The sequence below is a fragment of the Phalacrocorax carbo genome, chromosome 15, assembly GCF_963921805.1.
Source record: "Phalacrocorax carbo chromosome 15, bPhaCar2.1, whole genome shotgun sequence".
NCBI lineage: Eukaryota > Metazoa > Chordata > Aves > Suliformes > Phalacrocoracidae > Phalacrocorax > Phalacrocorax carbo.
Window position 1 is genome coordinate 181,868 of NC_087527.1, and position 23,492 is coordinate 205,359.

The window sequence follows — 23,492 nt, forward strand, 5'->3', positions numbered from 1 at the left end:
ACCTTCAAGAGTTGTCTGGGCAGGGTGCTGGGCCATCTTGTCTAGACTGTGCTCTTCCCAGAAAGGTTGGACTAGATGATCCCTGAGGTCCCTTCCAGCCTGGCATTCTGGGATTCTGTGATTATTGACTCCCATTTCCTTCCTACTGCAACAACTCACCAATTTCCTCCAAAAACTGTTGCCTGCTGCCACATTTTGTTGTTTTTCTGAGTGGTGTATTCTAGAAGTAAAGCTCCTAGGGACCCCTGTTCCAGGCCTGAAATTGTCAATGTTTCATATGACAGGAAATACAGAAAGCTATTCTCCAGCTTTTCTAGTCATGGGATGGATTTTGACATGCAAATGTGTATTCCTCTTGCACTGAAAAGCTGCTCTTGCTACTCTAAGCTATTGGAGAAAAACAACGTTGGATGATGTTAGCTTTGTAAATATGATTTAGAAAACAATGTGACAAGAATTAATGAAATTGTGATGCCATTGCATTTCCACATGCAGGTGGAAGTGTTTAGGAGAAGCTTTACTTGCCATGTATCACCACCTCACAACATGTGATCCTCCTCGACCCAGTCTGGGAAAGAGAATTGATCTTTCAGAATATCGAGACCCAGTTCAACAGTTGATTCTTTCTCCTACCTCTACTCATGTCAGTGTTATTCAGCCAACTCCTGTCAGCACTAATCCAGTGGTGACAGTGCCAGATCCTGTGTTACCTTATACTCCTACGACACCCAACTTTCCAAGTCACAGTCAGAATTCATTGGAACCAGGAGCTGCTGTAGGTGAGCAAGGTACTTCAGTTTAAGATATCTTTCCTATTTATCTGAGTATTAAAAGCACTACAGAATGCATTGGGAAATGCTGTCTTTAAACTGCATGTTGGTGGATTCAGAATCTTTTCAGCATACGTATAACATCTGGTAGAAAAAGTGAAGTTGAGATCTATGAAATTCCGTTAACCCTTCACATTAGAAAATGAAGGCTACCTAAACTGCCTGAAAATCATTGATTCCTGACTAAGAAATAAGACCAGTGTTCAGGACAGTGGATTTACTTTCCTGTCTAATGGAATTGAGAGTCAGGTTGATTAGTTGTTCTTAATTGTTACTCCTGCACTGGAGTAACGTCTGACCGCTTCTGGTTTTGTGCTGTTGTGTTGACTCATACTTCAGTTTTTCAGTCTTTAAGATTAGAAGAATCATGACTCTGTTACAGCAGTGATGCATAACAAGCTTTTAATGTTATGAAGAGTCTTCAGCTCCTTAGAATGAATGAGCTGTTATAGAAAAAGATGACTGGATTATTTTTCTGCTCATGTGTAACTTTAAGAACCTGAGAGAGCCAAGCTGTTAGCCATATTTATTTGAAATCTGTAGCAAGAAGTCTGAATATTTTATACTGTAGCTGTATATGTATTTACATATCTAAAGCTATAAAGGAATTACCAGTATTTTGTTGATATTCATGGGAATTTACAGGTATTTCTGGAGTTAAAGGTGACTCCTCTGGTTCCTATTTCAGAAACTTCTTGAAGACTAAAATAGTGAATTCTAATGAATAGTGAAATGCAGAATTTTCAGTAAGTCTGCTTGCCTCAAACCAGCATTTTTTTTGCAAAATGCCATAGCCAGTTTACATTAAAGTCATTTTTGAAAATTATTTTTAAGTTTTTGGTACTGTCTTCAGAAGGAAACCAATGAATCTCAAGTGCTGCTGTAGAATAAAAAAAAAGTCTCAGCCACAAATAACTTTTTTTTGTTAATAAAAAAGATTATCTACTTTTTATTTGGCAATTTAACTTTTCAGTATCTTTTTTTTATTTCTCTTTCTAGGTGACATATCTGCAGGTGATAAATCTAAGAAAGGTGTGAAGCGAAGGAGAATTACAGAAGACAGTGGTGAAACAGCAAAAAGGAGATCTGCTAGAGTCCGGAACACCAAGTGTAAAAAAGAGGAGAAGGTTGACTTTCAAGAGCTGTTGGTGAAATTCCTTCCTTCCAGGTGCTGTACAGCAATAACTTTCATTATGAGAGTATCAGCAGCTAAACAGAGGAGGCAGTTTGGGTTGGTTGGTTGATTGATATGCCCCAACCTTAAAACCACTAGACCCATGTTATTTTTTGAAGCAGATGCAATTCATTGTCTTCTCATAAATTCAGTAAAGCTGGCTTTAGTGAAGATTACTAAAAACTGATTGAAAAATAAGAAAGCTTTTATTAATGTGAAACTGAATTAGAGGACAATGCAGATGTCAAAATGGATAAGATGAACAAACAAGGTAGTCTTGGCTTGGACAAAATTTGGGAACTAGATGTAAATCTCTGAGTTTGCTTCAGTTAATGTACTTTCACTGTTAAAATCTGCACAACATGCTATGTTTAGGTTTTCACTTACTAGTGAAAGAAAGAATGAGGACTTCTATGATATTGTGGGTTTTGCCCTCCCTTTCACACAGATTAAGGAAATTAGATCCAGAGGAGGAGGAGGACCCTTTCAATAGCTATGAGGTACAGTCAGAGATCAAAGAGGAGAATTTCCAGCATGCTGGACCACATAGAATGTCATTTGATTCTACGACGTTTATGGAATCTGGTAAGGATTTTATTATAATCCCCACTCTTTTCTCTTGTGTTTCTTCCGTATAGTATGCTTTATTTTCTGTATTTTCCTGTCATATCTAGAAGATACAGAAGTATATGTTATTTTAAATAGTATAATTTTATAGCACAGAAATGTCTCGGTAGCAGGTGTGGGTTTTTTGAAAGCCGTGAGGACTGTTCATTACTGTGTACAAAAGCTCTCTTGTGTGGAGTTTCCCATTTAAACGTATTGGAATACAATTGGAACATATTGGAATACAATAACCTGGGAAGCTGCCATACCAGGATGGGCTGGGAGAGCTGGGTTTGTTCAGCCTTGAGAACAGGAGGCTCAGAGGGGATCTCATCCCCACGTAACAGTACTTAAGGGGCAGCTACAAAGGAGATGGAGACTCCCTTTTTACAAGGAGAGGACAACGGGGATGGACACAGGTTGCTCTTGGGGAGATTCCGACTGGACACCAGAGGGAAATTTTTCACAGTGAGGACAGTCACCATTGGAATAATCTCCCCAGGGAAGGGGTTGACTTGGCCACATTGGACACCTTCAAGAGTCGTCTGGACAGGGTGCTGGGCTGTCTTGTCTAGACTGTGCTCTTCCCAGAAAGGTTGGACTAGATGATCCCTGAGGTCCCTTCCAACCTGGGATTCTGTGAACTTAATTCTGCATGTATTCAGCACAGGAGATTAGTGCATAAAACACTGTTGAAACTTACTTGTTTCAAGTTATGGTCTGCCTTGAGCTTAAATGCATATGGCTTGGTGTTCATCTGCTTGTGTTAATCTGCTTTCTAGAAAAACAGGATGTTCATGAATTCCTGCTGGATAACCTGAACAATGGTGGGATCTTGGAGCTGATGATGAGATACCTAAAAGTCATCAGCCAGAAGTTCCTAGTGAAGTGGCCTCCTGGCTTGTGTGAGGTGGTCCTTAGTATCTATAATAGCTGGAGAAAGCACAGTAGCAGCCTTCCCAATCCACTACTGAGGGACTCAAGTAATCAGCATATCAAGGTAATGAAACACTTCTTCAGACTTCTCTTTGCTGCTGTATTGCTCTCTGTGTACCAAAAGTACGTAACTGATATCCAGCAATTAGATACAGGTTTTGCTTAGCTCTGTCTGGGGAGCTCCTGGTCCTAGCTGTTGCATCTTTCATAAACTGTGGTATACCACAGCTCATGTAACTGTTCCTGAGCTCCTGAACGTATCTGGGTGATGCGATATGCAAGTATACCCAATACGTAATATGTGCGTGTATGTATATGCACACACACATATAGACCTAATGTAAGTGCTGTAGATGTAATACATTTTACTCCTTTACTCTGCTCTTTCTTTTTCTTCCCTCCCTTTGCTTCTGATATGACACAAAGTTTTGTTTTATCATCAGGTGAGTAGAGGGGCCGCTCTGTTCACACTGGCTGATTGAGGGTCAGCATTTCTGCTCTAAATAAAGTAAATACTGCTTCATTTTAAAATAACCTGCAATTTACAGTTAAAAAAACCCACCAAACCAAAACATACCCCACCCCCCCAGCCTGATCATAAATTTGTAGGTTTCACAAATGCAAATAGAAAAAAATCGTAAGTTCGTTAAATTGATGCTGAACAGGCTTAGTGACACAATTATAATTATAAAACCAGTACTGATACTTCTTGTCCACTGAGCCTGCCTATGTTATCTTTTTAATGTTAGCACTGTGTATTCATTTGGAAAGTTATTTGCCTTTGGTATGACTGCAGTTTGAAATATTTTTGTTCAGATCAACAGTGTTGATACATTTTTGCAAATGAAAAGTGAATTCTGAAAACTATGTTCCATTGACTTAGTTTATAAAACAAACTAAAGTATCACTATGTAGCAGATGTTAATTTTATATACATCTGTGAATTTTTTATTTCCATACATTTTTCATATATACATACCCTTTTTTTAAACAAATGTAAATCTATTTATAAATGTATTCCCTTGGTTCTCATTATGACTGCATAACTGTGTGCTTGTATATAAAATTTAAAAAGTCAAGACTTTGTAGCTATACTATTAAAAATCACTGTCCTCATGCTTGGCTATTATTTTTCATCCTTGAATTTACTTAAAACTTCATGTGCAAGCTATCCTGCGTGTAATAAATCCATGTTTTTAAGATTGTAAAGGGCTATTCTGGTAAGGCGTACTTTTGAACCTTTTCACAAGCACCTGGTTTTTACAGCTGGATTTGTAGCCCTTAGTTCTATGAATTTAATCAGAAAATAGTATATTCTTCACAAAACTACCTGGCAGAGATCCACGGTGATGTGATTTTTAATATACTCCTGAACTTTATCCAGCAAACAATAATAAGCTGATAAGGCTAGAGTACATACTCGGTCTCATGGAGATAAATCTGAAAAAGTTATAGGATATAGACTTTATTTCTGAAATATCAGTACTTCTGCTGTATTCTGCAAACATGCTTTTAGCATGATTTAGCAATATAATATAGTTTTATTTCAGGCAGATACAAAAATAAGGATGTGATTTTTTTTTTAACATCAGGCAATGCTGTTCTGACTACCTTCTTTTATGAGCTCAGATTTTTAATTTTTTCATAATGTTCCTTCTAAGTATTATTTTGTTTTGTACCTGTTGGTTGGTAAATGCTATTATAGACATCTAGACAGAGGAGTAAGTAGTTATAGTTTGGGAATAGAAATCCCAAGAGGATAAGTTGAAGGTTTTCTTTGAATTAAATTGCAAATATAGTGGTGGGGACTTTTTGGGGGTATATTCTTTTTTGATATCTCCATACTTTTTTCTGAAGGATATGATGTTGATGAGCGTTTCTTGCATGGAGCTGCAATTAGATCAGTGGCTAATGACAAAAGGGAAGAGCTCTACAGGTGAGAATTGGATATTACTTCCTTCATACTCTAAACACACTAAAGGTATATGAAGAAATGTTTCCAGGAATTAATGGGATTTGGGAGGTATTTTTCCTTAATGAATATTTTTCAGATCTATATTTTATTGGTCTATCAATCGTTTGCCTTAAAGTAGAGTAGTACTTTTGTAATACTAGTATGTGGGACTCTTCATGGGATGCTAGTGACTTTATGATAAAATGTAATGGATTGATTTGCAGTTTCTCCACGAAATTGCCATGCTGCCTCTGTGAATGGAAAGTTTGGTCCTGACTTCCCAGGAACCAATTTCTTGGGAGACCTGTTGCAGCTGTCATTTGCATCCTCACAGCGAGATTTATTTGAGGAAGGCTGGATGGAGTTTGTCACTCGGGTGTATTGGCTGAAAGCTCGCTTTCTAGCACTACAGGTTTGTTTTACTTTTGATTTAACGAATAAAACTTTTCCCAAATTAAAATCAATGTTTTTCAGAGATGCTACAGCTGATTCAGGAATCTCAGCTCATTTAAACGTTGATAAAATCAGCTCCAAACAAGAGTGATTTCATTTTACTTTTAAATATAATTAACTGTCCCTAAGAGTAGAAGTGGAAATGAAGTAGGAGGTCTCACATGCTAAGCTAATATTCAGATATGTTTAATACGTAAGTCTTTGTTTAAATTAGCTCATGTTCAGCTTAAAAAAAAATATATTTGGGCCAAAGTTATTTGGAGTAGTATTCTGTAGCTGCAGAATATGGATTTTTGGGGACATGGACTAGTGAATACTACCAAAGTCCCAGACAGTCCAAAATGCAGCTTTCAGCTGAAACAGACCATATGTTTAATTACTCTCCCCTCTGCTTTTTCAAGGTAGCATGATTCTTCTTTTGGAGAGGTTTAATTTAATATGCAGATTTTGAAGCAGAGGATTTTAAACTTATCACTAAGGGAATAATTTGAAAGAAATGTTACTTGATCCCAGATTTTTTTTCCTCTAAGCACTGCTTCCTCAGTACATCAAAGAGTTTGTTTATGCATCAGTTATGTTTAAGTCAATTGTCAACTAATAATGTGAGTCAGTTTCATAAGTTTGAACTAACCAGTTCCTTCTGTTCTTACTTTTTGCATCTAAGGATTCCTAATAATAAACTTTCCTGAGGAAAAAGTGGGAGTTCCTATATGGTTACAGCCATTTTTTTCTTTAGATATACAGAGTTATATTTTGCCTGTGCAGCTTGCATTCATTCCCTGACCACTCAGCCTCAGTATCTACTTCAGCTGGACTTTGCAGAGTAGAAGAATGTTTCTTGACTCAATGTTTTTATTTGTAAAAAATGGAAGAGTTATTTCTACTGTTTCACTCTTCTGTGTTTTTAAATGAAAGGATTTTAGCAATCCAAATTAATCTTTCAGATTTATGCAAGCTGAATTCTATTTCTCTGGCTTGTTTTACCTGTTATTAAAATCACTGGTAATATATACTGCCTCTTAAAATATTTTGTAATTTGAGATTGTCAGTTGGATTTTTTTTTTATTTGGGAGGATGTACAGTAATCGCACTGGCAGTGCCTGCATTGAGTTTGAACGTTTTCTACATGCTTTAGAAACCCTTGCTGCAGACAAAATGCTAGGGTTTTTGTTTTTAATCTGTACTGTTTCCATAGGGAGACATGGAACAGGCACTTGAAAACTATGATATCTGCACTGAAATGCTACAGAGCTCCACTACAATGCAAGCTAAAGCCGGCAATGACTGCAGCACCGTAATACGGTTACCGAACCTACATGTTGATTCTGTTGTTTCTTTAGAAGAGGTAAGAATTAATTTGCAGGCATATTCTCCCCGCTCCACCCCTTCCAGTTTCAAAGGTAATCTATGAATTTGCTCTTTTGTGATGGAAGTTTACCATATCTGACCTAGAATTTTTCTAAGTGAAAAGACAGGTTCATAGTTCAATAATGATGTCAAGGTCATCATCTCCTTTTCAAAAAGATGCCTTTTGGATCTGTTGGTTCCATACAACTTAAGATTGCTTTTAGGCAAAATAAAAATATTAGAGCAGCTGCATGTAGAACAGTAGATTATTAGGTTAGTGTTTTATTTTCTGTTCTTAAACATAAACTTCACCTTTGCTTAAATGAGCTCTTTACTTCAGCAGTCTGTGTTCCTCATAACAATTTGCATAAACTTTTAAACAAGGAGGTGTCCATCTTCTTTCTGTTGCTATTCTGGGGGACAAAATCCAACTCAGGAGATGCTGTCTTTGCTTTGAAGTCCATCTGATGGATGTATTCTTGCAGCACAGAAATGTGTGATTTTGGGATTTGAGGCAAAAAAGTTTAAAATCTTTATAGCACTAAAATCATATACTATGTAATAAATAATGTGGAGTGGATGAAGTGTTACATAGTACGTGTTTTCTTCCTGGTTTATATTCATGGATGTAGCCATAGAGTTCACATAGATTTACTGCTAAACTGCTAGGAGAAATGTCAATAGTCAAATGCATGTGAAGACAAAATGAAAGTTGGATTGTGGCATCTGTGATGTTCGCAGATTGAAAAGAACCTAAAATCTCTGGAGAGATGCCAGTCTTTGGAAGAGATCCAGCGACTGTATGAGGCAGGGGATTATAATGCAGTGGTGCATCTGCTTCGTCCAACACTATGCTTCAATGGTTATGGCAGAGCAAAACATCTGGAGTTTGTAACATCCATACCAGAGAGACCAGCACAGCTGCTTCTCCTACAGGTTTGTTTTGTTCCTTTAAAAATCTTTTTTAGTAAAGGATTAAGAATTATTCCTGAAAATAGGTTGAAAGGATTTCTAGAGGGAGTGTTAATGGTTAACAAGTCTTATTTACAAAGCAGAACATGGAACCAAATCTGTAAATGGTCTGAACAGCATAGCTTTATCGATATCATTAGCAATATGCCAGCTTTTGCTATCTGAGAATGTGGCTAAAGATACAAGATGTCTGAGGCCTCCATGAAATCACCAGAAAAGTTGTAAATTCAGATAATTTCAGTCATTTGCTAAGACATCTTATGGATGGATTCACGCTGTCTGCATCTGATGTGACTACTTCCTGCTTTTGCTGGAATCACCATATATGACTATATGGTGATTTACAACCATTCTGAAACCAAAAATATATCTAGCATATGAATGATTTATATGATGTAGTGTATCTGTCCTGCATGAATGACAAACTGTTGATAGATACATCCAGTAAAATTGCTATAGACTTAGTCCATTTGACACTCTGAAAATAAGTGTACAAATGCACTCAACTATAGGAACAATTTGAGCCTATCAGGTTGTCTGGGGGGAAAAAATGTTGCACAAAAATCCACTGATGGACTGAACCAAGTCTTACAGTCTCCATACCCCAAACTTGGCAGACCAGAAAGAAGCAGGAGGATGTTGCTATAGCGCTAGCCTTATGTTTGTAATTTATGAAGTAATACAATAGTAGCACAAGATCATGAAGATCCAAACCCTCTTTCTGTATGGCCTCTGTTTAACTGCATATTATTAGAATTTTAGACCTACAGCCATCCCTTCCTTCAATATTTTTTTTCTTGCATCTCTTATTAAAAGCAGAAAGATTCAGTGATGTTATTTTTAAAATCTAGATCCTACTTGTGTATTTGTCATCCAGAGTCCATGCACCTCCTACTGTCCTTTTTTTAATGTCATATTTAAAGGTGTTCTGTTACCGTTTCATTAAAGTAACCACATTAACTGTATACAGTGTGCTACTTTGCCTTGCTGTGCATTCATGGTTTTAAACAAACCCTTGATCCGTAGATTTCTTTTTTTTTTTGTATTTACATTCCCTAGGACTCCCTGCTCAAACTGAAAGATTACAAGCAATGCTTTGAACACTCAGAAGTTGCCTTGAACGAAGCAATTCAGCAGATGATTAATATGACAGCAACCTCTGCTAAAGAAGAGTGGGTTGCTACAGTAACACAACTGCTCAAAGGAATAGATACTTCAATATCATCGGTCAACAGCATCCTGAAAGACTCTTCCATAACACCAAGCCTCATTCGATTAACAAACAACCTGATTCAGGTAACCCATTCACCTGCACTAGGAAAGACGTGTTGTGTGCTGTAGGCATTCAGACATGATACAGATGCTATCTGAATTGCCACCCACTTGCAGTGGCATTTTGGGTTACATTTTTGTTGGGGGGAAATTGGAGGAAGATGAATGTTACCTTCCTAATCTTAATTTTCATTTCAGTGTGTTAGAGATGCACTGAGCACACCTGTGCTAGAATCAGTAACAACAGGTACCTTCAAACACCAAGCTGCCTAAAATAATCAAAGAATGGTAGTAAGATAACCCAAGGAGCGACACTATTTTCTTACACTGTTTGAAATTGTGATAATACAAAGACTGATTGAGCTGGCTGCATGCAGTTTATAAGTTAGGGCGCTGATCTTGGCTGTATGTGCTTTGGGCTAGAAGACAAGATCCTGTAAGCCTTACGAACATGGTAGAGCTGCTTGCCAGTGCTGGCCACGCTAAGGGTTTTTGCAGTAAAAACAGAGAGGATGATGAGAAGAGGGCAGGAAAAAAAGTGTTGTAAGGACTGTTTCTAGCATTATGAATACAGCTAATTTTACCCTTTTAAAGAGGAGGTACTTTCAAACCTTAGAACTACTGAATGAATATTTTCCAGTCCAGGCAGACTCTCGGTTCTGTTAAGAAGCTAGTCTAGTTAATGTCAAAATTCGATGTGCTTGCAACTCTCAAATCTCCGTTTACTTCAGTAAAAGCCAAGGACCTTCACTCCTCACAAAATCATACTCTCATTGTGTAAAGTTGTATGTGTGTCACTGTTATGGAATGTAATGGAATTCTGGAGAACAGAGTATTCATTGTAATATCCTAAATGGTTTCTGTAATAATAATAAATATGATTCTTTGTCTACATAAATACCAATAGAAAAACTATTGTGAAAGAATGTGAGAAAAGTGTAGGACTTCAGAAATTTCTGGCACTGTGGCAATAACATGGGCAGTCGTCTATGAGAAATGGTAGGGCAACAGTTCCATGACACAGTATTGTGTTGCTCAGAATTTATTCAGTTACATCATTTATGTAGCATCTGTTAATGATTCTAGTTGGTCTTTAACAGTTGTTGTAAGACCTGGTAAAGAATTCAGGAATACTTTTAACTAAGCTCCTCTTCCTTGCTGGGCTGTAGATAAATTTCTTGTACAGTAATGAGGCCTACTAACACTAAGAATTTATGCTGCATGTTTGCTTACTTTGAGTTGTTTGTGTACAATATTAACAGAGAAATAATTAGTTGGAAAATGATGATGCAAGAGGAATGTCAGGGTAGAGGAAATGATCTTCTACCCTTCCCCATACCGGCTGACCTTATTTGTAGGACTTTTTTACCACCACTCATTGTGAGAAGCTGTGACTCAACTTTATATTATTTCCTTGGGATAAAATGCATTACAAACTTCGGGTTGTTAGAAAGGATTCACATCTGACTTTTATTTCTTATCACTTTGTTTGTATAATACCTGTTTCTTTATTAGATCATAGACTGCAGCATGGCAGTCCAGGAAGAACCAAAAGAACCATACGTCTCCTCAGTGCTTCCATGGATTATCCTGCACAGGATCATCCAGCATGAGGAAGATGCTTTTCAATCCCTTTGCTGCCAGCAGCAGCAGAACCAAGGAGAAGGTGAGTTAATGATACACTTTTACATATGGAGTTGAGCTCCTTACCATCTAGCTCTGGAATACAAATAATAAAATACTTGTTTGTCAGCTTATCTTGCTGGCTGAAGGGAGTAGAGCAGTATGCAAACATCACTTTCTTATTCACTGAGGAAACCTCTTTTTGCCAGATGAAGCATTGGCTAGTTGGATTTAAGTCAGTTCTGTGTTACTTAAATATTTACCAACTTCTTTCTTCCAGTGTGTCCTGATACCCCTATGTTGCCTTCTTCACTCATGCTGCTGAACACTGCTCATGAGTATTTGGGAAGAAGATCCTGGTGTTGCAATTCAGATGGTGCTCTTCTCAAGTTCTATGTAAGTGTTAGCATCGTACAATAATTTAGGTTGGAAGGGACCTCTGAAAATGATCTAGACAACCCCATCTCAAAGCAGGGAACAACTTCAAAGTTACGTTAGATTGTTTATTGCCTTGTCTTCATGTTAAAAATTCACTCTTAAAGCCACTTTTCTTCTTCTCCCAGACAAACACACAAATGTTTCAGTCAGTTTAATCTGAAGAGCAAAGGCTCGTTATTCTGGACCCGTGTCCATCAGTATGCTTTCTAAACAGGGCTTTTTATCAGACAAGAGATGCCTTTGGATAACCTATTCTGTACTAGAAAAACATCTTAAGTGGGAATTAGTTAATGATCTACCTTTCCCTGAAAGACAAAGCACTGGAGAAGTGTTAAGTGATTATTCTGAGCACTTAGGAGAAATGTGAGCCTGTATAAGCCACTGCTTATAATAAAACTTCAGCTGAATGACTTGAATTTTGTGGTGCTTAACTTCGGAAGATGCATCTTCTCCACTTTAAAAATAAACAGAGGTAATCATAGAATGGTTTAGGTTGGAAGGGACTTATAGAGGTCATCTAGTCCAACACCCCTGCAGTGAGCAGGGACATCTTCAACTAGATCAGGTTGCTCAGAGCCCCAGCCAGCCTGACCTTGATGGGGCCTCCACCACCTCTCTAGGCAACCTGGGCTAGTGTTTCACCGCCCTCATTATAAACAGTTTTTCCCTTATATCCAGTCTAAATCTACCCTCCTTTAGTTTAAAACCATCACCCCTTGTCCTTTCACAACAGGCCTTGCTAAAGAGATTGCCCCCATCCTTCCTATAGTCCCCCTTTAAGTACTGAAAGGACTCAGTAAGGTCTCCCCACAGCCTTCTCTTCCCCAGGCTGTACAACCCCAACTCTCTCAGCCTGTCCTCATAGGAGAGGTGATCCAGCCCTTGGAGCATTTTTGTGGCCTCCTCTGGACCTGCTCCAACAGGTCCATGTCCTTCTTGTGCTGAGGGCTCCAGAGCTGGACACAGTGCTCCAGGTAGGGTCTCAGCAGAGTGAGCAGAGGGGCAGAATCGCCTCTCTGAACCTGCTGGCCATGCTTCTTTCAATCCAGTCCAGGATACAATTGGCTTTCTGGGCTGCAAGCGTAACGTTGTTGGCTCATGTCCAGCCTTTTGTTCACCAATACCCCCAAGTCCTTCTTCGCAGGGCTGCTCTCAATCCCTTCATCCCCCAGCCTGTATTGATACTGGGGGTTGCCCCAACCCAGGTGTAGGACCTTGTGCTTGGCCTTGTTGAACCTCATGAGGTTCTCACAGGCCCACCTCTCCAGCTTGTCCAGGTCTCTCTGGATGACATCCCGTCCTTCTGGTGTCACCTGCAAACTTGCTGTGGGTGCACTCAATCCCACTGTCTATGTCACTGATGAAGATATTAAATAGTACCTGTCCCAGTACAGACCCCTGAGGGACACCACTCATCACCAGTCTCCATCTGGACATTGAGCCATTGACCACTACCCTCTGGATGCGACCATCCAGCCAGTTCCTTATCCACCCATCAAAACCGTATCTCTCCAGTTTAGAGAGAAGGATGCTGTGGGGGACTGTGTCAAAGGCCTTACAGAAATCCAGATTGATGACACCCATAGCTCTTCTCTTGTCCAGCGATGTAGTCACTCCATCATAGAAGGCCACAAGGTTGGTCAGGCAGGACTTGCCCTTGGTGAAGCCGTGCTGGCTGCCTCAGATCACCTCCCTGTCCTCCGCGTGCCTTAGCATAGCTTCTAGGAGGATCTGTTCCATGATCTTCCCAGGCACAGAGGGGAGGCTGACAGGACAGTATTTCCCTGGATCCTCCCTTCTACCCTTTTTAAAGACGGGCACAATGTTTCCCTTTCTCCGCTCCCCAGGGACTTCCCCTGACTGCCATGACTTTTCAAATATGACGGAGAGTGGCTTAGCAACTCCATCAGCCAGTTCCCTCAGGACTCTGGGGTCCACCTCGTCAGGTCCCATAGACCTGTGTATATCCAGGTTCCTCAGGCGGTCACGAACCGGATCTTCCCTTACAGTGGGAGGGGGTTTAGCTCCCTGGTCTCCATCCTGCGGTCCATCGGCTTGGGAGGGGTGAGGAGAGAGGTTACCAGTGAAGACTGAGCCAAAAAAGTTGTGAGTACCTCAGCCATCTCCTCATCTGTTGATATTAGGCCACCATTCCTGTTCATCAGCAGGGGTACGCTTTCTTTGACTTTCCTTCTCTGCTTGATGTACCTGTAGAAGCCTTTCTTGTTGTTCTTTGCACCCCTTGCCAAACTCAGCTCTGGCCATGCCTTGGCCCTCCTGACCCCATCCCTACACAACTGGGCAGCGTCCCTATACTCTTCCCAGGATACCTGTCCCTGCTTCCTCTGCCTGTGCAGTTCCCTCTTGCTCTTTAGCTTGACCAGCACGTCTCAACTCAGCCATGCTGGTCTCTTCCCTGCCTTGCCTGACTTCTTACACCTGGGAGCTGAGAGCTTCTGCGCTGTATGGAACATGTCCTTAAAGATCTGTCAGCTCTCCTCTGTTCCCTTGCCCCTGCAGACCGTTTCCCAGGGGCTCCTGCTGAGTAACTCCTTGAAGAGCTGGAAGGCCGCTTTCCTAAAATTTAGGGTCCTGACTCTACTCCTCGATTTTCCCATATCCCTTGGGAACGTAAACTCCAGCAATGCATGGTTGCTGCAGCCCAGGCTGCCTCCAGTCTTGACATCACCGATGAGCTCACTTTCATCGGTGACCATCAGGTCTAGTATTGCATCTCCTCGGGTAGGGCTGTCTATTACCTGGCTCAAGAAGTTATCCTGAATAAAAAGAATAAAATTCCTGAATAAAAGAATAAGAAGTTATGTTCTCTGGAAGTCAGTTTTCTAAAATCTGGCAAGTAATAGAAATTAACTCTTGAGTTCATTGATATAAAATTGAAAATAAACCTGAGAATAGTTTACTTCCTGTCATAATTCCTATTGTTCTGTAGACTTACCTTGCTGGGAATTATTCTTTTCTACTGATTTTTCCGCTCTGTTTTACTTGCACTAGTATTTTATTTTGTTCCTAAGATTTGAAAGACAAGCAGGAATAGCAAGCGGTCTGATAATACTATACATCATTCACAAGCTGAAAAAACACTAGTGTTACTTCTTCAAAATGGTTGCTAAAATAACCCAGTGGGATTCCATATTCATCTTGTCTTAGTGATTCTAAATAAGTTGCTCGCTTCACAGAACCGAATTTGTCAAGTGTTACATAAAGTTTGCACATTTTTGATATACGTAAATACTATTTAACATGTAAAAGAGTATATTTAACTGTCAGACAGGAAAACACAGTTCTGAATTTTGCAGTTAAATTTGGTTATTTGTTTCTTCCAAATTACAAGAGTAAAGATTTGCAGACCATTGTCTGTCCTCAGCTACACATCTGGAATGCTGTTGATAGGTCACAGACCACATGGTCTTACCTGGATTAGGTCCTAAAGCTGTGATGTATCTGGCTGTTCTGCTGGTGAAAATGTGACTCATTTGATTATACCTGCCTTGATTTTTATACTGCAGGCTGGGGGGGGGGGGAGAAGTAATTCTAATGTTTTCATGTTGTTAACTATGTGTAACTTCAAATATACATACAGAGTTCATCTGCTAAACAAAGATGATGAGAATGAAGAGTTACTTCATTCCTGTCCTTCCTTGTGTTCTTTGCTCTGTTGTTCAGCTGGATATGTTAGAAGATCTAATATGCTTCAGAAATGAGTGTCTGGGCAGTAATGCTGTATCATTATTAGATGAAAGGAGTTACCTACTCATTGTTGACCTTTTTAAGATTGGTCCTTGAGGTCTAGTTGTTACACCAGAAAAGAAATTTCCCATGGTTGAAGGAGAATATTTCTATGTGTATTGCTGTTCCCTTACTTTATCCTTAGCTTAGAAAGTGAAGTGCAGTCAGCTTTTCACTGTACTGGCAGTCTGGGATAGCCTGGCTGTTGGGACAACCCAGATAATACAGTACCGTGGCATTTACTGGGCAGTGCTCTCCAGGGATATTTCAGTGGCACTTCACAGATTTAGCTTGACTTCATTGAGGTTTATTACCTTCAGCCAAGAGAAAATAATGATTAGTTCTGTATAGAGCTACTCAGGAATCTCTTAATTTCCCTTTTCAGCACTCCCTGGAGCTTAATAGCCACAGCTCAGTGCCAGACCCCATCTACCTCTGTATTTGAGCATCAGTATGTCCAGGACAGTAATTTAGACAGCTAGAAAGGATGGTGTGGACAGCCTGAGGAGTTCTGCAGGAGTCTGCTCACCCTGGTAGGGCTGGAGCTAATGAACAGTCTTTGAGCCAAGGCTGATTCAGTATAGGACTACTAGATTACTTCTGCATCCTACCCTCCTCAGTCTCCCTGGTATTAGGAGTATAGTGCTGATACACCTGAGTTGCATCTGCATTGGGTCCAGAGGGCTTATTAGCTCAGGCACTGTGCTTCATGAAAATAGCCTCTTTCCAGACTTCAGCTTGCCCTCAGATGCAGCTTCCAAGTGATGAATGTGAATTGTGTCTGTATGGTGTGCCTGTATCCACAACCTGGGCTGTCTGATAGTATGCTCTGTGAACCTGGATAAATGACAGATAACTGAGCGCTGTGAATGTATTTACAGCTAGATCTTTGCAAATGTCATCAGGTACTTCAAACAAAATCTTCAGTTTTCAGTCACAGAATTGCCCAATTCTTAAACTAAAATTTGATATGGTATTATTCAGCACAAAGTATTTGGTTTTCAGAGACAAGAGGATGTTGGAAGGGTAAGGAAAGACAAAGATAAAATTGGATTCATTATTTGAAGAGAAAGGCAGCTTCAAGAACGTGAAAAGTGTACTTTATACACTAGTATTACATTATCACCTTCTGCAGGTGAATTGTCTGCTGAAGTACAATGTACTGCTTGTGGCTGAAGGTGGTGTGTGAGAGATGATGTTAATGTGTAGTTAATCTTCTGGCAATAGTCGAAGTCTGAATTACTAAGGACAAATCTGGATTACTGCTAAGAATTTAAAAGCTGAATAAGAACACGGGAGATTGTTTTGGACACTGTTCAAGGGAGAATTCTGTTACTGGTGTTAGATGTGATTTTGTTGGCAGCAGCAGGAATATCATGCTTTTGTTACAGTATCCTGTGATGCTTAAATTTTCCTTTCAACTTATTAATCTGTACTTTTCAAATGTTGTTCACAAATTCTTACAGAAGAAGTCTGGTGTGACTCAAAGATAATTGCTGTTACTCAAAAATTTCATTGAGAGACATTATAAGAATTGTCTTTACTCTTATTTTTCAGGATTTTGGCTCTTAATAAATGGTACCTTCTTAGCACAGATCTTTTAAGCAGAAGAGAATTCACATCTTATAGTTAATCCCGGCACTTACAGACGAGCTTCTTACATGTAGAATGACAGAATTTCACATTGTAATGATGTGCAGTGTTTGTCGTGTCAGGAAAGCCAATCAAGATAAGAAGCTTATTGTAGCATGCATCATATGCATGAATAATTGAGCTTACAATCCTACATGTTGAAAAATTATAAATGGTGATAAACAGGTAGCTTAAGTATGGTAGAAGTAATATGATGAGCTTTTATATGACTTGCAAATAGGTGAATGCTTTGCCTTTTCAATTTATGGCTGCAAAATTCCGGTTGAGGAAACTCCTAAGTTAACCGGTGTGTTGACGAATGGGTGTGGCTCATTTGGAGAAATCAGATCTAACTAAAATGAACAAATGAAAGTTGATGCTTCTATCAGAGAGAAATGTTAAAGGAAATTACTTACCAGTTAATAGAACTCTTTTGGTAGTATACAGCTTCCTAAAACTTTAGAGGCAAATGTACACTTTTTGTACCCTTCAGTCTCCCAAATGACTTTTACAGCAGAAGCATTCCTTTTCTGCCATCTCAGATGAGTTTTCTTTAGACATAGAAAGGTGCACTCTGATACTGGGGACACACACGACATATTGCTGTTACTTGGTGTGTAGAGGACAACTTCGAACGATCTTAAGTCTGAAACATTAAGATGATGTCTAATCTTATTAATTAAAGACAAGAGTTCATGAATTAATGTAGGGAAAAAATAAAAACACTTTATTGCAGATACAGTGCCACTGATATTACTTGTGTGAGACTAGTTTACAGAAATAGGGGTAATGTTTGGTTGTAACTGGGGAAAAATACATGTAGTTCCTTAATGTCATTTTCATCATCTGCCTTCAGACAACTAGGTAACTTAAAGCAATCTTCAGCTTGCAGATGACTTTTTTATTGATATTTGTGGTGTTGTAGGTTCAGGTACTACAAAAAGAACTTGCAGCATCCCCTTCTGAAGATACTCATCCATACAAAGAAGAGCTGGAAACAGCCTTGGAACAGTGTTTTTATTGTTTATATGGATTCCCTAGCAAAAAAAGCAAGGCAAGGTACCTAGAAGAACATTCAGTACATCAGGTATGTATTATTTAATGTCAGTGGAATATCCTGAAGTCATGGAAGACACCCCCTTGTTTGGTTTTAAGCACCTTAGTATATTTTGGAGAAAGATTACTACTTTTTCATTGTAAAATATAAGTATTTTACATATTGTAGAAAAGAAACTAATTTAAAAATATAGAAGCCTTTTTGAATATAGAGGGTCAGATATTTGAAATGAAATGCTAGGCTTGTTCACACTGTCTGCCATTTTGAAGCTATTGACAAATCAATTTTATTGAGCCATGACTTTCCTGTTTTCAACAGAGAAGTTCGAGTTTGAGGAGAATTAGAGGAAAAAAATACAGCTTGAGAAGAAAACTTTAGCAGCCAGCCTTGCAGTTTATGAATGTGAAAAATGTCACTGTTAAAAATTATGCAAGTAAATTATACTATAGCTTATTTTGAAATCTGTGATGGTAAATATCTGGTAGCTGTTTATGAGAAATGTGTGAAATTCAGTTGAGTTTGGGAGAAGACCAACTACAAGGGAAGAGGGATTGAGGAAGAGGGGCCTTGGGAGGAGGGTTGTGGTATTAAGGAAGACACAGAAAAAGCAGGTCAGCAGTCCTCTGCCTTGAGACATCATTGATTTTGTTCAAAAACCTTAGATGATTTTTGCATTTACCAAATGCCAAGTGATCATAAAATTATAAATGAAAAACGGTTTCATACAAGCAAAACAGTTGTCTGGCTGCTTTGAACAGACCTTTTTAAGTACAGAAGTACTGTTATGTTATTACTCATTGAATATTTGTGAATTCTGGCTTTTAAACTTACTTGTTAGAAAATTAAGATCATGAGAAAATGGGAATAACTAAGAAAAAGGGAAGTATAAGGAGATTACGCTCTGCCCCCCCCAAGCAAATCTGTTAAAAAATTCTTCTTGAAATCATTGACAAATTGATTTTTAGTAATGCGACGTCCCTGTTTTCAGTACAGAAATAAAATTGACTGTAAAGAATAATATGAACAATAAAAAGAGACAAACTTACTCTAGCAGAAGAGAACTAATTTTTTTTCTTTTTAACTTTTCAAGAAAGAAAAGTGATGGAAAAAAAGAGGAATAAATACTGAAAGTACATTTCTATAGAGAGTTTGAAGATTTTGAGTCTCAGAATTTTGTCTTATTCCCATTTCGTTCATTATTCTTACCTGAGTTTGAAATTGAAGGTGTAAAGCTTTTCTCCTCCATATCTTACACATGATCTTAGCATCACTGAGGATGCTTGCAATTGATTCTTGCTTATAAACAACTTTGCTAAGCAACTCTTCTAAGCAAGTAGAATGACTTTATTTTTCAGTGATATACGCTAAGTTACAGCCCAATACCGTAGTCTTTTAAATCAGTGAAATCAGTGAGCAGTAGCCTATATTTGTGAGCAGCATAAATTAGTCACACTTTCAGTTGTTCTGTTCTTGGGAGGTTTAATTTATTTCCTACTAGAGTAATATGTATATTCTTAAAAATTAGAAAAGCCATAGAAACTTATCATTAGTACTCTTCTGAATTTTTGAATTTGTGATAATTTTTTTCCCCTCTTGTCTACCTCCCTCTTCAGGTTGATCTAACATGGGAAGATGCTTTGTTCATGTTTGAATATTTTAAGCCTAAAACTCTTCCAGAATTTGATAGTTACAAAACCAGTACTGTGTCTGCTGATTTGGCCAACCTTTTAAAGAAGACTGCTACAATTGTTCCTCGAACAGGCAAGCCTATGCTGAGCCTAGATACTGTATCTGCCTATATTGAAGGAACATGCAGCAAGGTATAATTAATTGCTTTAAAAACAAAAACATTGAAAGGAGAAAAAATTATTGTTGTTATTTTTATGTTAACTTTAAGATAGGGGAATTATTTATTCCATGATGTTGTGTTTCCTCAGGTAATTGCTTTTAAATGAAGTAAGAATGACAACACCAAAGCTTTTAGTCTTGGAATGGCAAGATATAATATTGATTAATATGTAGTCAGTATGAGATGTTCATTAGTGTTTGTAAATGCTCTGTGTATCTGTGGAATATCTCTTCGTATTCAATACCTTCATATTCTGTGACGAAAAGGCTACTTTCACTACAAGAAAGAAGCAAGTGTGCAGCTCATTTAATATGATCATATTATTTAACATTAACCTTTTTTTTAAAAAAAATATTTTCAGGTACCGTCTCTCCCGGATGGTGCAGACTATTCTCCACCAGTTGTGACTGAGTTGTACTATCTTCTGGCTGACTATCATTTCAAGAATAAAGAACAGTCTAAGGCCATTAAATTTTACATGCATGACATTTGTATTTGTCCAAACAGGTTAGTATTATTGAATCCTGCTGTGCATCATTCATTCTTCTCACTTCTTTCAGTATTGAAAAGCTGACAACAAAAGACATTTATTTTGGTTTCAGGAGTTAAAAAAAAAAAAAAAGAAACAAATTAAAAAACCTGCTTGCAATCCATTATCATAGGTTGATTGTATAATTAAGGGCATCTCTAAACCAGCACAACAAACAAAACCCAAAACCTAGTGTTAAATATTTTATTGTTTTGAAATTAAAACCAGAAAATGAAAGGGCAGGGAAGCTAAATTAAAATCAAGAATAACTGGGAAGGGGAAGCAGCAAACAAATACCTCTCTTTTCTACCTTTTGTTTTGGCAGGTTTATACATGACAAGGAATGAAAAATGTCACTGTTTAATAGCATAGCTACAGCAAAAACAGCATTCTTTAGTGGATTAACTGGGTAGGCCAACCTCTTTCTAAACGTATCGATCTTGCTGCTAGAGAACTACTCAGAAAATACAATCTCAAGTAAAGTATTGAAGTGATATTTAAGCTAAACCACCTTGTTTCTTGATATTTTACAATTTACTGAAATACCACCAAGATTAAGTTCTCTCATCTTGAAAATAAAGCATGTTTTGAATAAGTCTTCTAAAATGAAATTAAATAATAATATTTACATTTACTGCTTAAATATAGGGTTTGCATATTAGATGTTAGCTATCACTTTAATTCTCCTTGAAGTTGATAGATCAGGGTCAGTGACAGAAACCCTAGTTTGATAGATTTGAGAGAAGAAAACTATTTCTAAATCTAGTCACATAACAGAGGCAAAAGGGAAGGTGAAGGCACAGAGCAATTTTACATGTGAAATCTACGGAGGAAATAGCTGTAGTTTATTGTTATTGAATCTTCTAATCTGGGAGCTGTGATTAGCAGATTGCTAAAACTTCTGTTTGAAGCCAGGTAAAGAAATGACCAACCACCCCTCCCCCAGTTTTCTGTAGTTTTGATACTTTAAAACCTAAATTCATAAATAAATGAGTGGAATGCATTTTTACTTTAAAGTGTGACATTTTGTTGCACGGAAGATGCTTTAGGTGGTAGCATAGTATTTTTACCTCAGTCATATGATATGTTACTTCTTCAAAAGTCTGTATTAAAGTTCCCCTTCCCTTCCTCTCAGGAATGTGACTGTTGAGGTCACTTTATCCCGAAATGGGTTTTCAATTGAAATCAGCAAGAAATTACCAAAAAAAAATGTGCGAACACTATGATTATTCCTTTGGTGTTAGAGTCAAGGTAAAATTTAAAAATTTCCAGAGCCATTAACCCCAGATGTTAATGTGAGCTTATGGAATATGGAAACTAGTCTTCAGACTGTATTGTCAATTACATAATAAACACAGGACTGGATCCTGAGCAGTCCCCTCAGTAAGCCATCTTCGTTTTTCATCAGATTTCCCTACATGAATGCATTTTGGGGTATGTGATTTTTATGTTGGAAAATGATGATAAAGACCATTCACAGTTCAGTCCAACAAGACAAAATGTCATAATGGCTGTCTGCTGGCCTACAGAAATAAAGGATGACAATGTTTGGACAGGACAGTGTCATTAATGAGAAAAGAAGTCAATGGGTGTGCTGCCATTAGAAGTATAGATATGCTATTTTTGCAGGGCAAATAAACCTTATTGTTTCATCTGCTTTTCATGTGTGACAATTACTGGAGAGAGTGTTTTATTAGGAAACCATTTTAAATAAAATCAGTATGATTTAGGCTATACAGCCTCAGTTCCACTATCAGGGGAGGAGGAGGTGCAGAAATCTGTTTTCAGAGAGCATATGATGAAAGGATGAGAAAGTTGTGGATACAACAAAATGAATCTTGTCTATGACATTCAGTGTAACGCTTAGGGAGGAAATTGTTAATGTGTTATGTTCTTGCTTGCGTAGGTTTGATTCATGGGCTGGAATGGCTCTGGCTCGAGCAAGTCGTATTCAGGACAAGTTGAATTCTAACGAATTGAAAAGTGATGGCCCAATCTGGAAGCACTCTACTCCTGTCTTGAATTGCTTCAAGCGAGCCCTAGAGATTGACAGCTCTAATCTCTCCTTGTGGATAGAATACGGCACTATTTCCTACGCCCTACATTCTTTTGCATCTCGACAACTTAAACAGTGGAAATCAGAACTCCCCCCTGAAGTTGTGCAGCAGGTGGGATCTAACGGAGAGTAGTATGAAATTTTAAATATTTTAAATTATCTTTTCTAATGTAGTAACTTTTTAAATTAAATATTTACATGCTGTATACCACATATTAGACTGTATGGTTACTTAGTAATATTGGAAATTCTAATATTCGTTCATATAAGCTGTTGGTGTCAAGCAGTATTTAAAGGATTTTTTTCTTTCTTTTTCCTGTGTAAAATTAGTTTGACCCTGATCTTTGAATTATCTTTCGAAGGTGACACAAAATTATTGTAACCTTCTGGAAAGGGGATTTATATTTCCTTTACCTTTCTGTAAGTGTCATACAATGGTTCCAGGAAAAGGTGAAATGTATACATATTTAAATAGTGAAAAGATCAGGAATCATTGTGGTATCTGCGTCCATATGTCGTCTCTTGTATCTAAAGACATCCTCCCCTCTTTTTATGTTTTTGGGCTCTTTACTTAAGTAAACAAAAGGTCAAGATGAGGAGATTGATAGAATTTTGATAGAAGAAGTTGTTATTCATTAGCTCTTTATGCATGACGATGATGAAAAAGTTAGAGTTGTTATGAAGTTTATTGCTAAGCCAAAATGAGCAATTGTAAAAACTCTCTGACAGTGATAAGAGTTGCAGAGAGCGAAGCAAAAGGTATTCTTGCCATATTCAGCTCAAAATTAGATGCATTGCAAGCAAGATAAAATACATTTCTTCACAAATGATAGTGGTCCATAGTGGCTCTAGCAGACTTAAATTGCAGAACAAAACAAGTAATTTTTTTTCTTTGAAGAGTTAAGATAATTACAGCTCTGAAAAAGTGGCAAAATTACTTTTTGCAGACATGTATTTGGGTTTTATTTTCAGATTTATATTTATATGCCTATTCTTACACTTGTGTCTTACTGTTTT

The 23,492-nt window shown here is 38.0% G+C and overlaps 1 protein-coding gene across 6 annotated transcripts in view; it reads left to right on the forward strand.

Moving 5' to 3' along the window:
* The window catches only part of CABIN1 (calcineurin binding protein 1), a 117,256-nt gene that overhangs the window by 8,706 nt on the left and 85,058 nt on the right, over positions 1–23,492 (forward strand). For 4 of the 6 annotated variants that reach the window (XM_064466669.1, XM_064466668.1, XM_064466674.1 and 1 more), the window contains 15 exons: positions 496–788; positions 1,830–1,998; positions 2,453–2,589; positions 3,393–3,610; positions 5,404–5,482; positions 5,725–5,912; positions 7,149–7,298; positions 8,042–8,236; positions 9,332–9,568; positions 11,060–11,210; positions 11,448–11,563; positions 17,910–18,071; positions 19,655–19,861; positions 20,252–20,397; positions 22,326–22,587. In XM_064466669.1, the coding sequence (XP_064322739.1) occupies positions 496–788; positions 1,830–1,998; positions 2,453–2,589; positions 3,393–3,610; positions 5,404–5,482; positions 5,725–5,912; positions 7,149–7,298; positions 8,042–8,236; positions 9,332–9,568; positions 11,060–11,210; positions 11,448–11,563; positions 17,910–18,071; positions 19,655–19,861; positions 20,252–20,397; positions 22,326–22,587 (2,710 nt within the window). The remainder of the gene's footprint in view (positions 1–495; positions 789–1,829; positions 1,999–2,452; positions 2,590–3,392; positions 3,611–5,403; positions 5,483–5,724; positions 5,913–7,148; positions 7,299–8,041; positions 8,237–9,331; positions 9,569–11,059; positions 11,211–11,447; positions 11,564–17,909; positions 18,072–19,654; positions 19,862–20,251; positions 20,398–22,325; positions 22,588–23,492) is intronic. The other 2 variants (XM_064466670.1, XM_064466672.1) reach the window with 1 other exon arrangement.